Source organism: Salmo salar, chromosome ssa23, assembly GCF_905237065.1.
Source record: "Salmo salar chromosome ssa23, Ssal_v3.1, whole genome shotgun sequence".
Taxonomy (NCBI): domain Eukaryota; kingdom Metazoa; phylum Chordata; class Actinopteri; order Salmoniformes; family Salmonidae; genus Salmo; species Salmo salar.
The window spans coordinates 6,633,497-6,647,424 of NC_059464.1; the positions used below are offsets into that span (position 1 = coordinate 6,633,497).

Here is a 13,928-nt window from a genome sequence, read left to right on the forward strand (position 1 = left end):
TACAATTATCCATTTTAGTCAGCAGCACTTAAGATAGATAACTTGTTTTATATACATTAAACGCTGTTTTTATTGCATTAATGGAACAGGAGCACTATAGATTAAATCCAAAGAGAGCTTAAACTATGATTCAATGTACAGTACTGTATCTTGTTCTATTGACCAAGTCCTAGCTTGTGGTCTGATGCATGAACCTACGAATGTATCTGTCCTCCTGTAGCCAGTTTATCAGAGCAGCTAATGAATGTATCTGTCCTACTGTAGCCAGTTTATCAGAGCAGCTAATGAATGTATCTGTCCTACTGCAGCTAGTGTATTGGAGCCAGCAGAGAAGTTCTGTTCGGAGGGCGTGCAGCCCTACCTGGCCTCCGTACTGGAGGAGCTGATGGGACCAATCAGCTCAGGGTTCCAGGAAGCACGGCTCCTGAGTGACAGCCAGATGGACCAACTGTGTCAGGACTTCCAGGAGGGCGGGGTTACCAATGAACTCAAGCAGGTGCAAACTTCCTCTCCTCTTCTCATAAACAGTCCTGTCTGAGCTATCATTTACTCAAACTATTGACCCCCACTTTGTCTGTTGATCCCGCTTGCTTTTTCTTCTCACCTTTTCCCTCTCTCCCTCACCCCTTTTTTCTCTTTCTCATCTATTCCCTTTTTTATCAAACTCCATCACCTGTCCTCCCTTTCTGTTGCTTCCTTTTTCATCACCCTCTCTCTCCTTCCTCTCATCCCCCTCTTCCCCTCTCCCTCTCTCCAGGCCCTAGCTAAACTGAGTAGGCCCAATCTGTTGAGTTGTTACCAGAGGATCAATTCTCTCCACGACCAGCTGCACGACCTGCAGGAACGCTTTGGCTTCTCCAACATCAGCAGCCTGGTCCACAGCACCCAGATAGACCTACAGCAGGTAAACATTACGCGCACACTAAGTGACTAACTAAGATTTTCCACACTTTAATACTCATCAGACAGTCTCAGTTGTTGTGAATCCGACAGAAAGTGTTGACCTGTTGATGGTGATGAAAAATAATAGCTACAGAACCAGTAAAAGGTTTGGATACACCTAATCATTCAAGGGTTTTTATATATTTTTACTATTTTCTGCATTGTAGAATAATAGTGAAGACATCAAAACTGTGAAATATGAAATAAACACATATGGAATCATGTAGAGACGAAAAAAGTGTTAAACAAATCAAAATATATTTTATATTTGAGATTCTTCAAAGTAGCCACCCTTTGCCTTGATGACAGATTTGCACACTCTTAGCATTCTCTCAACCAGCTTCATGAGGTACGTACATACCCCAACCAGAAGCCATGGATTACAGGCAACATCCGCACTGAGCTAAAGGCTAGAGCTGCCGCTTTCAAGGAGCAGGACTCTAACCCGGAAGCTTATAAGAAATCCCGCTATGCCCTCCGACGAACCATCAAGCAGGTAATGCGTCAATATAGGACTAAGATCAAATGGTACTGCACCGTCTCTGACGCTCGTCGGATGTGGCAGGGTTTGCAAACCATTACAGACTACAAAGGGAAGCACAGCCGGGAGCTGCCCAGTGACACTAGCAGACCAGATGAGCTAAACTGATTCTATGCTCGCTTCGAGGCAAATAACATCGAAACATGCATGAGAGCATCAGCTGTTCCCGGAAGACTGTGTGATTACGCTCTCTGCAGCCGATGTGAGTAAGACCTTTAAACAGGTCAACATTCACAAGGCTGCAGGGCCAGGCGGATTACCAGGACGTGTACTGTGAGCATGCGCTGACCAACTGCGAGCATGCGCTGTGCCCAAGAACACTAAGGTAACCTGCCTAAATGACTACCGACCCTTAGCACTGAAGTGCTTTGAAAGGCTGGTCATGGCTCACATCAACACCATTATCCTAGAAACCCTAGACCCACTCCAATTTTGCATACCACCCCAACAGATCCACAGATGATGCAATCTCTATTGCACTCCACACTGCCCTTTCCCACCTGGACAAAAGGAACACCTATGTGAGAATGCTATTCATTGACTACAGCTCAGCGTTCAACTGAAGCCATCTATTTTGTGAAGTGCACCAGTCCCTCCTGCAGCAATGCACCCCCACAACATGATGCTGCCACCCCCGTGTTTCACGGTTGGGATGGTGTTCTTCGGCTTGCAAGTCTCCCCCTTTTTCCTCCAAACATAATGATGGACATTGTGGCCAAACAGTTCTATTTTTGTTTCATCAGAACAGAGGACATTTCTCCAAAAAGTACGATCTTTGTCCCCATGTGCAGTTGCAAACTGTAGTCTGGCTTTTTTTATGGCGGTTTTGGAGCAGTGGCTTCCACCTTGCTGAGTGGCCTTTCAGGTTATGTCGATATAGGACTCGTTTTACTGTGGATATAGATACTTTTGTACCTGTTTCCTTCAGCATCTTCACAAGGTCCTTTGCTGTTGTTCTGGGATTGATTTGCACTTTTCTCACCAAAGTACGTTCATCTCTAGGAGACAGAACGCATCTCCTTCCTGAGCGGTATGACGGCTGCGTGGTCCCATGGTGTTTATACTTGCGTACTATTGTTTGTACAGATGAACGTGGTACCTTCAGGTGTTTGGAAATTGCTCCCAAGGTTGAACCAGATGTGGAGGTCTACAATTTTTTTTTAGGTCTTGGCTGATGTCAGGATATGCGTGAATGGCTGTAGGAAGTCAGGCGCAGGAGAGCAGATAGTTGGTAGCAAGACAGAGCCTTTTATTTGGCGACCCAAAAGCACATGGCACAAACTAACACGAAATACAAATAAGGGTTTAACATAACACAGCTTAACCAGCCTAACGTGCGCATACATGAACAGATAAACAATACCACACAAAGACATGGGGAAAACAGAGGGTTAAAACACAACACATAATGAGGGAAATGAGAACCAGGTGTGTGGAAAAAACAAGACAAAACAAATGGAAATGAAAAATGGATCGGTGATGGCTAGAAGACCGGCGACTTTGACCGCCGAACACTGCCCAAACAAGGAAAGGCATCGACTTCGGCAGAAGTCGTGACAGCTGATTTCTTTTGATTTTCCCATGATGTCACGCAAAGAGGCACTGAGTTTGAAGGTAGGCCTTGAAATACATCCACAGGGACACCTCCAATTGACTCACATTATGTAAGTTAGCCAATCAGAAGCTTCTTAACCCATGACATCATTTTCTGGAATTTTCCAAGCTGTTTAAAGGCACAGCCAACTTAGTGTATGTGAACTTTTGACCCGCTGGAATTGAGATATATTTAATAATAGGTGAAATAATCTGTCTGTAAACAATTGTTGGAAAAATGATTTGTGTCATGCACAAAGTAGATGTCCTAACCGACTTGCCAAAACTATAGTTTGTTAAGGATCCCCCCCTTTTTTTCAATTTTCGCCTAAAATTACATACCCAAATCAAACTGCCTGTAGCTCAGGGCCTGAAGCAAGGATATGCATATTTTTGGTACCATTTGAAAGGAAACACTTTGAACTTTGTGGAAATGTGAAAGGAATGTAGGAGAATCTAAAATAATAGATCTGGTAAAAGATAATACAAAGAAATAACCAACTGTTCTTTTTAATATTTTTGTATCATCTTTGAAATGCAAGAGAAAGGCCATAATGTATTATTCCAGCCCAGGTACAATTTAGATTTGTCCACTAGATGGCAGCAGTGTATGTACAAAGTTTTAGACTGATCTAATGAACCATTGCATTTCTGTTAAAAATGCTGTATCAAGACTGCCCAAATGTGCCTAATATGTTTATTAATAACTTTTCATGTTCAAAATGATGCACTCTCCTCAAACAATAGCATGGTATTCTTTCACTGTAATAGCTACTGTAAATTGGATAGTGCAGTAGGTCAACAAGAATGTAAGCTTTCTGCCAATATCAGTTATGTCTATGTCCTAGGAAATGTTCTTGTTTCTTACAACCTCATGCTAATTGCATTAGCCTTCGTTAGCTCAACCGTCCCATGGAAGCGACACCGAACCAGGAAGAAGATAACAAGACATTTGTGGAGAGGTTGAAAAATGAGTTTTAATGACTCCAACCTAAGTGTATGTAAACTTCCGACTTCAACTGTAAAAAATAATTTTTAAGTGGCTGTCCCAGCCAAGTCTCTCATCGAAGGCATTGAGTTCCTCCAATGTAAGCATTGGCAGTATAGGTTCTGTACATGTACATATTACCTCAACTAACCGGTGCCCCCGCACATTGACTCTGTACCGGTACCCCCCTGTATATAGTCTCACTATTGTTATTTTACTGCTGCTCTTCAATTACTTGTTACTTTTATTTCTTATTCTTATCCGTATTTTTTTTAACTGCATGGTTGGTTAGGGGCTCGTAAGTAAGCGTTTCACTGTAAGGTCTTCACCTGTTGTATTTGGTGCATGTATTCAGCACATAGGGGCGGCAGGTAGCCAAGTGGTTAGAGCGTTGGTCCAGTAACCAAAAGGTTGCTAGATCAAATCCCAGAGCTGAGAAGGTAGAAATCTGTCTTTCTGCCCCTGAACAAGGCAGTTAACCCACTGTTCCTAGGCCATCATTGTAAATAAGAATTTGTTCTTAACTGACTTGCCTAGTTAAATTTAAAATGTTTATTTTTAAATGTGACTAATAAAATTGGATAATTTCATAGTTTTGATGTTTTCACTACATTCTACAATGTAGAAAACAGTAAAAATAAAGAAAAACTGAGTAGATGTGTCCAAACTTTTGACTAGTACTGTATGCACGGTGTGTCATTGACTGATGAGCTCCCGGTTAATTCCTCCATGACCTGTGTTCAGCTGGTGGAGAATGCAGCGTACACATTTCATCTGCTGCTCTACAAGGACATAGAGGACAACCCAGGCAACGCATGCTCTGCCATGGAGAAGTCCAGGCACAGGGTGCTCAAGGTACACTGCTTATTCATTATTACACATCTGTGTCTAAAGCACAGTTACTTCACAGGCATACAGAGGAACTCACTGAGACGAGCACTGATCAAAATGAATGTTTATTTGCTGATTAAACTCTCTATGTGTTGCAGCAATATGACTATGACAGCAGTACGGTGAGGAAAAGGATCTTTCATGAGGCCTTGGTGGGGATCACTCTCCCTCACATCAAGAAGACCCTGGCCCCCACTTACAAAACAGTGAGTCAATACACACACTTTACCCTTTAACCTAACACTAGAACAAATACACATAACCTGGCCCCCACCTTGTAGCAACTTATAATGTAAAAACTGCCAATGATGTAATAACAGTTAATAATGTAGTATATTTTGCATTTATAATGTAATAAATGTTGATAATGTAATAAATTGCCAATAATGTAATAAATATGCTCAATGCTTAACGTAATAGTTTTTCACATAATGTAATAATTAAATTATTATTATTACATTCTGCGTTGATTATAAAGTGGTAAAAAAAAAAGTGATCAATAGTGTAATAACTCACGTCAACACCCTTAAGGCAGTGGTCACCAAACCTTTCTGAGCCAAGATCACTCAGGCCGGGATCTACCGCTCAGAATTGGTTAAAAACTATTAAAAACAGTTTTGTAGCAATGAGGTTTGTGCAGTAGGCTATAGTCCCAATACATTATGACTGCGTATTGGTTATGCTTGAATTGCCCTGGCAATGTTGTTCTTCTCAGACCATTTCAAAATTATATTTCAAAACTTCAGGTATATGATCACACTGGTAATAGATCATAGTTTGTTATATTAGTTGTGAGACACAGTTGAGTGATCATAAATTGAAGTATATCATTTGCTTTCATTATTTTACTGGACTGATGGTGCCTGCATCTGACGGTCAGTCTCAGCGGAGGGAGAGCATCAGAGGGTCCGCCTCTGCTTCGAACACACCGACTGTGTAATTGCGTTTTGGTACACCAGAAGTACATTCATTTCCAATGGAACGCTGAGTTTGCCTTGCAGCATTTCGTTGCAGAGCCAGTTGCAGTGCGTTCGGTGTGATACATACGTTCGATTTATCGAATATATGCATCAAATTGTATGCGTAGACTTGACAGAAAGTAGCAAAATGTGAATGTTGAATTTTTGTTGCACACATATACAGTAAAATATGTGGGATTACATAATAAAAACAGTTTGATTGCATAATTTCTTTACCTATTTTATTCATTTATTTGCCAAGTAGCATACATATGTATTGTGAGCCTATAAAATAATTTCCTTTCAAAATGCATAATTTTGGAGCGAAATGCAATAACAAATAGCCAAGATAGCAGAGAGTAGTCTCTTTGAGACAAACGTTGAGGAAGTGGTCTTGATTGCGCTGTTGGGCCGGGACCAGCCCCGTCGAAAGTGCAGGTCTATGTGGGTCCAGAGATGGTTGAAGTTCCGAAAGCAAAGTTCCACCGTCTCATCCAAGAGCTTCGACTATTTGGAGAGGAATTTCGAAGTTACTTTCGTCTGGACCAAAGCCAGTTCGATCACCTGCTCCAGATGGTTGGAGGCTGGATCGCCCAGATGGATCCCAACTACCGGGAGTCCATCAGCCCAGTTGAAAGCCTGGCGATTTGTCTCCGGTAAGCTCAATTCTAGTGAATTTTTTAAAGCCTTTGATACTGTAATTGATTGATATTAGATATATTTTATGTGCAACCTAGCTAGCTAAAGGGCTCTCTAGTTAATAGCCCTTATGTGACATCAGATGTACTTTTACAGAATGTTCATTAGGACTATAACTTTTCCCAAAGTTGGTTTTAAAATATTTTTTAATGATGCAATGTTACCAAATGAAAAGAAAGTTGGGGTGCCTTCTGCCCTGATAAAGGTTGGCTAGTCTTCTCCAGGACCACTTGTTGTTCAAGACAGTTACAGTCATTCATGACATTCTTATTGGAATCACATACACTCTTAGAAAAAAGGGTTCCTATAAAGTGTCCTTCTTTCCCCATAGGATAACCCTTTTTGATTCCAGGTAGAACCCTTTGGGGAAAAGTTTATACATGGAACCGAATAAGGTTCTACCTGGAACCAAAAAGGGTACTACTCTACCTGGAACCAAAAAGGGTTCCTCAAAGGGTTCTCCTATGGGGACAGCCGGAGAACCCTTTTAGGTTCTAGATAGCACTTTTTTCTAAGAGTAGAGTTGGCCTGGGCTACAGTTTATTGATACAGTCATAGACTGAATTGTACTGTTTCAAGGCATTGTTAATGAGGGTTGATGAGTATTACAATATAATTTGTAGAGCACAATAAACTGTAATGAGGTAGGTACACTACTGGTCAAAAGATTTAAAACACCTGCACAGATTCAGTTAGGTAAAGGAAGCAAACTAGCAATGTCGAAACTGACTACCTGTGCTGTGCCTCCTTATTAATACATATACAGAACCAATCAAAAGTTTGAACACACCTACTCATTCAAGGGTTATTTTTTATTTGTACGATGTTCTACATTGCAGAATAATAGTGAAGACATCAAAACTATGAAATAAGACATATAGAATCATGTAGTAGCCAAAAAAAGTGTTAAGCAAATCAAAATATATCTTATATTTGAGATTCTTCAAAGTAGCCACCCTAATGCGTTTGAGCCAATCAGTTGTGTTGTGACAAGGTAGGGGTAGTATACAGAAGATATCCCTATTTGGTAAAAAACCAAGTCCATATTATGGCAAGAACAGCTCAAATAAGTGAAGAGAAACGGCAGTCCATCATTACTTTAAGACATGAACGTCAGTCAATATGGAACATTTCAAGAACTTTGAAAGTTTCTTCAAGTGCAGTCACAAAAACCACTAAGCGCTGTGATGAAACTGGCTCTCATGAGGACTGCCACAGGAATGGAAGACCCAGAGTTACCTCTGCTGCAGAGGATAAGTTCAATAGAGTTACCAGCCTCAGAAATGGTCAATTAACTGCACCTCAGATTCACAGAGTTCAAGTAACAGACACATCTCAACATCTTCAGAGGAGACTGTGTGAATCAGGCCTTCATGGTCAAAATTCTGCAAGTAACCACTACTAAAGGATACCAATAAGAAGAAGAGACTTGCTTGTGCCAAGAAACACGAGCAATGGACATTAGACCGGTGGAAATTTGTCCTTTGGTCCGTAGTCCAAATTGGAGATTTTTGGTCCCAACCGCATGGGTGAACGGATGATCTCCGCATGTGTATTTCCCACCGTAAAGCATGGAGGAGGAGGTGTGATGGTGTGGGGGAGCTTTGCTGGTGACACTGTCTGTGATTTATTTAGAATTCAAGGCACACTTAACCAGCATGGCTACCACAGATTTCTGCAGCGATACGCCATCCCATCTGGTTTGTGCTTTGTGGGACTATCATTTGTTTTTCAACAGGACAATGACCCAAAACACACCTCCAGGCTGGGCAAGGGCAATTTTACATAGAATTAGAGTGATGGAGTGCTGCATCAGATGACCTGGCCTCCACAATCCCCTGACCTCAACCAAATTGAGATGGTTTGGGATGAGTCGGACCGCAGACTGAAGGAAAAGCAGCTAACAAGTGCTCAGCATATATGGGAACTCCTTCAAGACTGTTGGAAAAGCTTCCAGGTGAAGCTGATTGAGAGAATACCAAATACCAGTGTGCAAAGCTGTCATCAAGGCAAAGGGTGGCTATTTGAAGAATCTCAAATATAGAATATATTTTGATTTGTTTAACACTTTTTTGGTTACTACATGTTTCCATTTGTGTTATTTTACAGTTTTTATGTATTCACTATTATTCTACAATGTAGAAAATAGTAAAAAAAAAAAAAACAAAGGAATGAGTAGGTGTTATAAAACTTTTTACCGGTATTGTATATGAGTAGATAGAATATGTGCGTGGAATTTCAAGTTCGTCACAATATTGATAAATGTTTTGAATTTTATTTCACATTCTTGGAGACCAACTGTCTGGTTGGTGAATACATGCCTGTCCCCAAGGAGAAAGACTGGAGGGCCATCGCTGCCGAGTTCCTGGAGAGGTGGAATTTTCCCAACTGTCTTGGCTCCATTGACGGGAAACGTAGTAATCCTGGCTCCACCCTGCTCGGGTTCGCAATTCTACAAATACAAAGGTACATATTCAGTTGTACTCTTGGCTGTTGTAGATGCCATCTGCTTCCGGTGTCGTGTTTCCGTGTCGTCGATGTTGGTACTTACGCCAAGGGAAGTGATAGTGGGACCCTCCAGGACTCTGCCTTTGGCCAGGCACTTCAGGATGGCACCCTGGAGACTCCACCACCTGCATCACTCCCTGGGGCTAAAGACCTGGGACCCGTTCCCCACGTCTTTGTCAGGGACGAGGCCTTCCCTTGAGATACAACCTCATGAGGCCCTACGCTGGACGCCAGCTGCCATTGCCAAAGCCTGTAACGATCTTTAACAAACAACTATCCAGGCCAAGGTTAGTTGTTAAATGCGCCTTTGGGATTCTTGACAACCCGGTGGAGAATGTATTGGAGAGTGCTTGGTCTCAGCCCCTCAAATGTCAATGTCTGCGTGAAGGCCACATGTGTTCTCCACAACTACCTGCGGAGGTCATTCCAGGAGCCGCTCCGGATGGAGATGGGCACGCCAAATGGTCACCTACCTTATGTCACCAGGGCAGGTGCCAACAACGCCCCCAAACAGGTACTCCAGGTGAGGGAGAAGCTGACCACCTACTTCTCATCGCCAGCACGTAAAGTCCCATGGCAGTATGCCGTGGAGTGAAACAGCTCTTTTAAGAGCCCCCTAACACCAAGGTTATTTTAAGAACCATCCACCGTTGTCCATGAAATATATTTTTTTCCCCAGATATTTTTATGTCTCATTGTCTCTCTTCATTTGGAAGTTATATTTAAGTGAAATTTGGGAGTAAAGACCACACATTAACCCCTTCCCTCTCCCATTAAAATCAGCATTATACACACCTGGCATGGTACATCAGGTGAGAAGGAGCTCTAATTAAGGTTATACGACATACAGTTAGTATGATAACAATGGACCGTAGGTAACCTAGGGACAATACAAATAGTAAAGTTTACCACCATCTTCACTGGTCTGACAAAATGCAGGTTAGGAAGAGAGTGTGTTTTTACTTTAATCTGGTCTTAGATCTGCAAAGGTGTAGGGAAAAAATAAACAGATTAAGTCTAAATGAGATATTAATAAACAAATGAAACAACTGACTATGAAAACATTAGACTTTAATACTTATCCAAGTACAGGAAAGAACATGACAGGTATGTGTGTTGTAAAAATGTTACCAAAAATAAAAACTATTGAAAGAGGTGTGTCCATGTATGTGCGTGTAAAAATACAAAAATGTATGTGTAGCCTGTAATCTGTAAGAGAACAACAAGAGCATGTATTGTTGGCACAACTGCAGACAGATACAGGGACTACTCATAAAGCCTAGACAGTAGGGGAACTTCAGACATGGCCATAAAGAGAGAGAGGGCAGGGCTGTCTGAAAAAACTAAAAGTGAATGTGTAGCCACATTACAGGTAAACACACATTTCACCTTTAGTCTTGGAAAAGAACAACAAGAGCATCTGAATTCTCCGGTGTGTCAGTTTCAATTCAGTCAATTTTCATGCAATCTATGTACAACTAATAATGAATGCTGTCCTACAGTAAGTATTGAGAAACTATTTACTTTATGAATTCCATGAAGTTTATACTAAAAAGCCTACTAAGAAAGGACATAATAAGCGGAATAAGGACAGTTAGAAAATCTCAAGTGAGGACACTTGGAAAATATAATTTGCATTTCCTTGATTCCTTGCGTCCTCTCCTCACCTGCTCAAAACCCGTTGGAGGAGAAGGTCAAAACAACAACCAGACAACTCTCCTCTTCCTGTCCTTCATGTGAGCTGGTTGGCTAAATTGACTCCATCTTTGGAAGGGAAGAGAAAAATAACACTTACAAGCATTACATAAAATAACACCATAAAAGGTGAGATTTATGTTAACGAAATACTGCTTGTATAGTGTAGTTAGTGGCATAATATTGGAACAGTATGGTAACATTGGTAATTATTGCTGTTTACTCATGGAATTTGTATTTCAGATCAAAAGATGAATATGACAGGCAAATATTTAGACAGCAAACTTGTTTTAGGATATTTTCTAACCCAGAAACAACAGCTTTACATTTGCCTCATATGAATCCTTTGATCTGAAATACCAATTAGCCTACATGAGTATACTGTAAAAAATTACCTACTTTACTTCACTGTCGCAATACTTAATACACTACCTGTGTTGTGGAGACAAAAAACGTAACATTGAACTCGGCATCGAAAGCAGCTAATTAATTTTAACCTTGACTGCTGCTTTTCTTTGCTGAGGCAGCCTCTTTAGGGTTGCCACCAGGCTGATGGCAAAGAGGGTCTCTTCCTCCTCCTTCCTGTGAGCATCAGGTTGGGCTGCATCCCTCTCGACAGCTTGGAGGAGCCTCTGCTGAAATGAGTGGATCTGGGGGCTGGTACCTCCGATGGCGCCTGGTGTGACTTTATTCCTCTTCGTGTCTCTCCTCGTTTGTCTCCAAGGCCACACCTTGTTCAACAAGGTCCTCAGTGGTCACTTCCGTGAGTGTCATAATAATCTCAGGTGGTCCTAGATCCAGAGCTGCTTCCTCCATTTCATCATCTTCCATGGCTGCACCAGTGGTGGTCATACTTGTGGATGATGTAGACGTTGTAGAGGGTCTCGCTGCACCGGTGATGGTCGCACTAGTAGATGACAGAGGGTCTCGCTTGTATGGGTAAAAGAGAGTGAATATTACATTATTGGTTAAAGTAATTACACTATTACACATCCAAAAGTTCTTACATTATTAGCTCCTCTTCCATTATTGGCATTTTATTACATTATCAGTTGCTACACACCTGCAAAACAGTGAGTCTCTCAGCTAGCCTTCAAAACCCTCAAGAAAATGGGGGGAAAGCCAGCATAAATTATACTGCCCCAAAAGAATAGTGTTTTGAGAGCACAACAAGCCTTTACATATTTTCTTGTGTCCTGAAATCTCATTATTGTTTAGAAAATCACAGGTTGAAACGGTTGTTTCTGTGTCTTTAGGAGCTGCAGGGTCTTAAACAGTTAGTCTGTGCAGACTATTCCAACTTTGTCCATGTTCACAATATCTATGAGGGCATTTTGCTGCAGATTCTGAACAAGGAAGTCATCAAAGGTATTGTTTCTACTAGATATCGGAGTTATTCATTTTATCTTATTCAATTGTAATACACATTTTAGGCATTACTACAATGTTACTCACTCTGCTCACCCACACCAATATTATTAGTGCGCTTGCTTTTAAACATGTCTCTGTTTGCTCTACAGTGTTGGAGGAGGCAGCCAGGCTGAAGAAACACAATCTGTTCACAGACACCAGAGACCTCCTGAGCCAGTCCAGCTGCTCCAGCCTCTTCTCCACCCCTTTCATCCCCAGCAACCCAGCCAGGATGCTAGGCTTCCACGGACAGCTCCAGACCCAGCCTGAGACCCCTACCTTTATCCAGACCCACCCTGAGACCCAGCCCGAAGCCGAGGTAACAGCCCAGCCCGCCTCTCCTCTTCAGGGCAATGGCCTGGTGGTCGGTGGGGGTGCACAAGGGTAGGGCTGTGGCAGTCATGACAATTTGTCAGCCGGTGATTGTCAAGCAAATAACTGCTGTTCTCGGTATTTTACCGTTAATTAACATAAACACATTTAGCATCTCCCGGCCTCCACACATAGCCTACAAGCCACTGATGCAGACCTTTGGAACATCTACATTTTAAAAAGTCTAATAAATCCATGTAATATAGCCTACACCATCACATTAAATCCATTATTTATTTTAGACAGGTCTAAAGAAACATGATATCTAGAAAATGTAGTCTATTTCAGAAGAGCAGAATAGCATATTCTGAGTTATCCTTATGTTAGGCCCTGATCTAGCTATGCCATATGGCTGTGGGCTACATTAGTTCATTTAGCAGACAAGATTTGCTTAGAATTTAGTGGCATTATTTCATATTATTCTATAGTATGAAGAATACAATTGAACATAGCTGAAGAAAATAGAAAGGATATTTTGTCCAAACGACTTGAGGCAGTGCGCACATGTGGCTATTCTGTGTTGAGCAGAAAACAAAGAAACAGGTACTTCTATATGCATAATTTGCGATTAGATTTTTAGCACATTCTAATGCTGCATAATGCAACTCTAATGATGATTTGAAAAAAGTTGCATGAAAGGTACATCAGTCTCTCATTCACAATTTGACAAGCACTTGATAATGCCTTGAATTTCCCGGCTACATCCCCTTTGTGTGGCCATAATGGCCTCTGAAAAAATCCATTCCTTTTGCGACCAGGGGCCGTTATGCCCTTGGGATGAATATTATAATTATAATTCCCTTCTCCCTGCTGCGTGCTGAAGCACCTCTCATTCACATGGCTCTCTGTCACGTGATCGGGTCTTTATTACAGGCTACAAATGAAGACAGACACATCCGGTGAAGACAGACACATATTGAAGATATTGAAAGAACTGTCCACATTTAATTTTCTACAGCCAACAAGATGTGTAGGCCTGATGAATAGCAAAAGCACTAGCCTATGTCAATTTACTATCCCAATAATACAAAAGTTGACCTATTCTGTGCGAGAAATAAATATTCCAAACATAGTCTGGGACTGTTGTGGGATGCGATAGATCCCAAATGAATACAACCACTAGCATAAAAAAAAACTGTTTTAAGCAATGAGCCTGACGCAACAGATGAGAACTTTTAGCTTAAGATGATGATAAACTGTTAGGCTATTTCTTACATTATAAGCGCAACAATGTGCACACGGCAGTAGGCTACAAATGCGATTATGCATTTTTATTATAGGTCTTATTATCAAGGTGCATTTTTATGGTGAAAATTATCTTCCCCAAACT

General features: G+C 41.4%; 1 protein-coding gene across 4 annotated transcripts in view; it reads left to right on the plus strand.

The window, feature by feature from the left end:
- The window catches only part of LOC106584005 (protein Niban 1), a 46,234-nt gene that overhangs the window by 29,993 nt on the left and 2,313 nt on the right, over window positions 1-13,928 (plus strand). For all 4 annotated transcript variants that reach the window (XM_014168735.2, XM_014168734.2, XM_014168737.2 and 1 more), the window contains 6 exons: window positions 309-496; window positions 758-904; window positions 4,809-4,919; window positions 5,054-5,161; window positions 12,073-12,184; window positions 12,337-12,545. In XM_014168735.2, coding sequence (XP_014024210.1) covers window positions 309-496; window positions 758-904; window positions 4,809-4,919; window positions 5,054-5,161; window positions 12,073-12,184; window positions 12,337-12,545 — 875 coding nt within the window. The remainder of the gene's footprint in view (window positions 1-308; window positions 497-757; window positions 905-4,808; window positions 4,920-5,053; window positions 5,162-12,072; window positions 12,185-12,336; window positions 12,546-13,928) is intronic.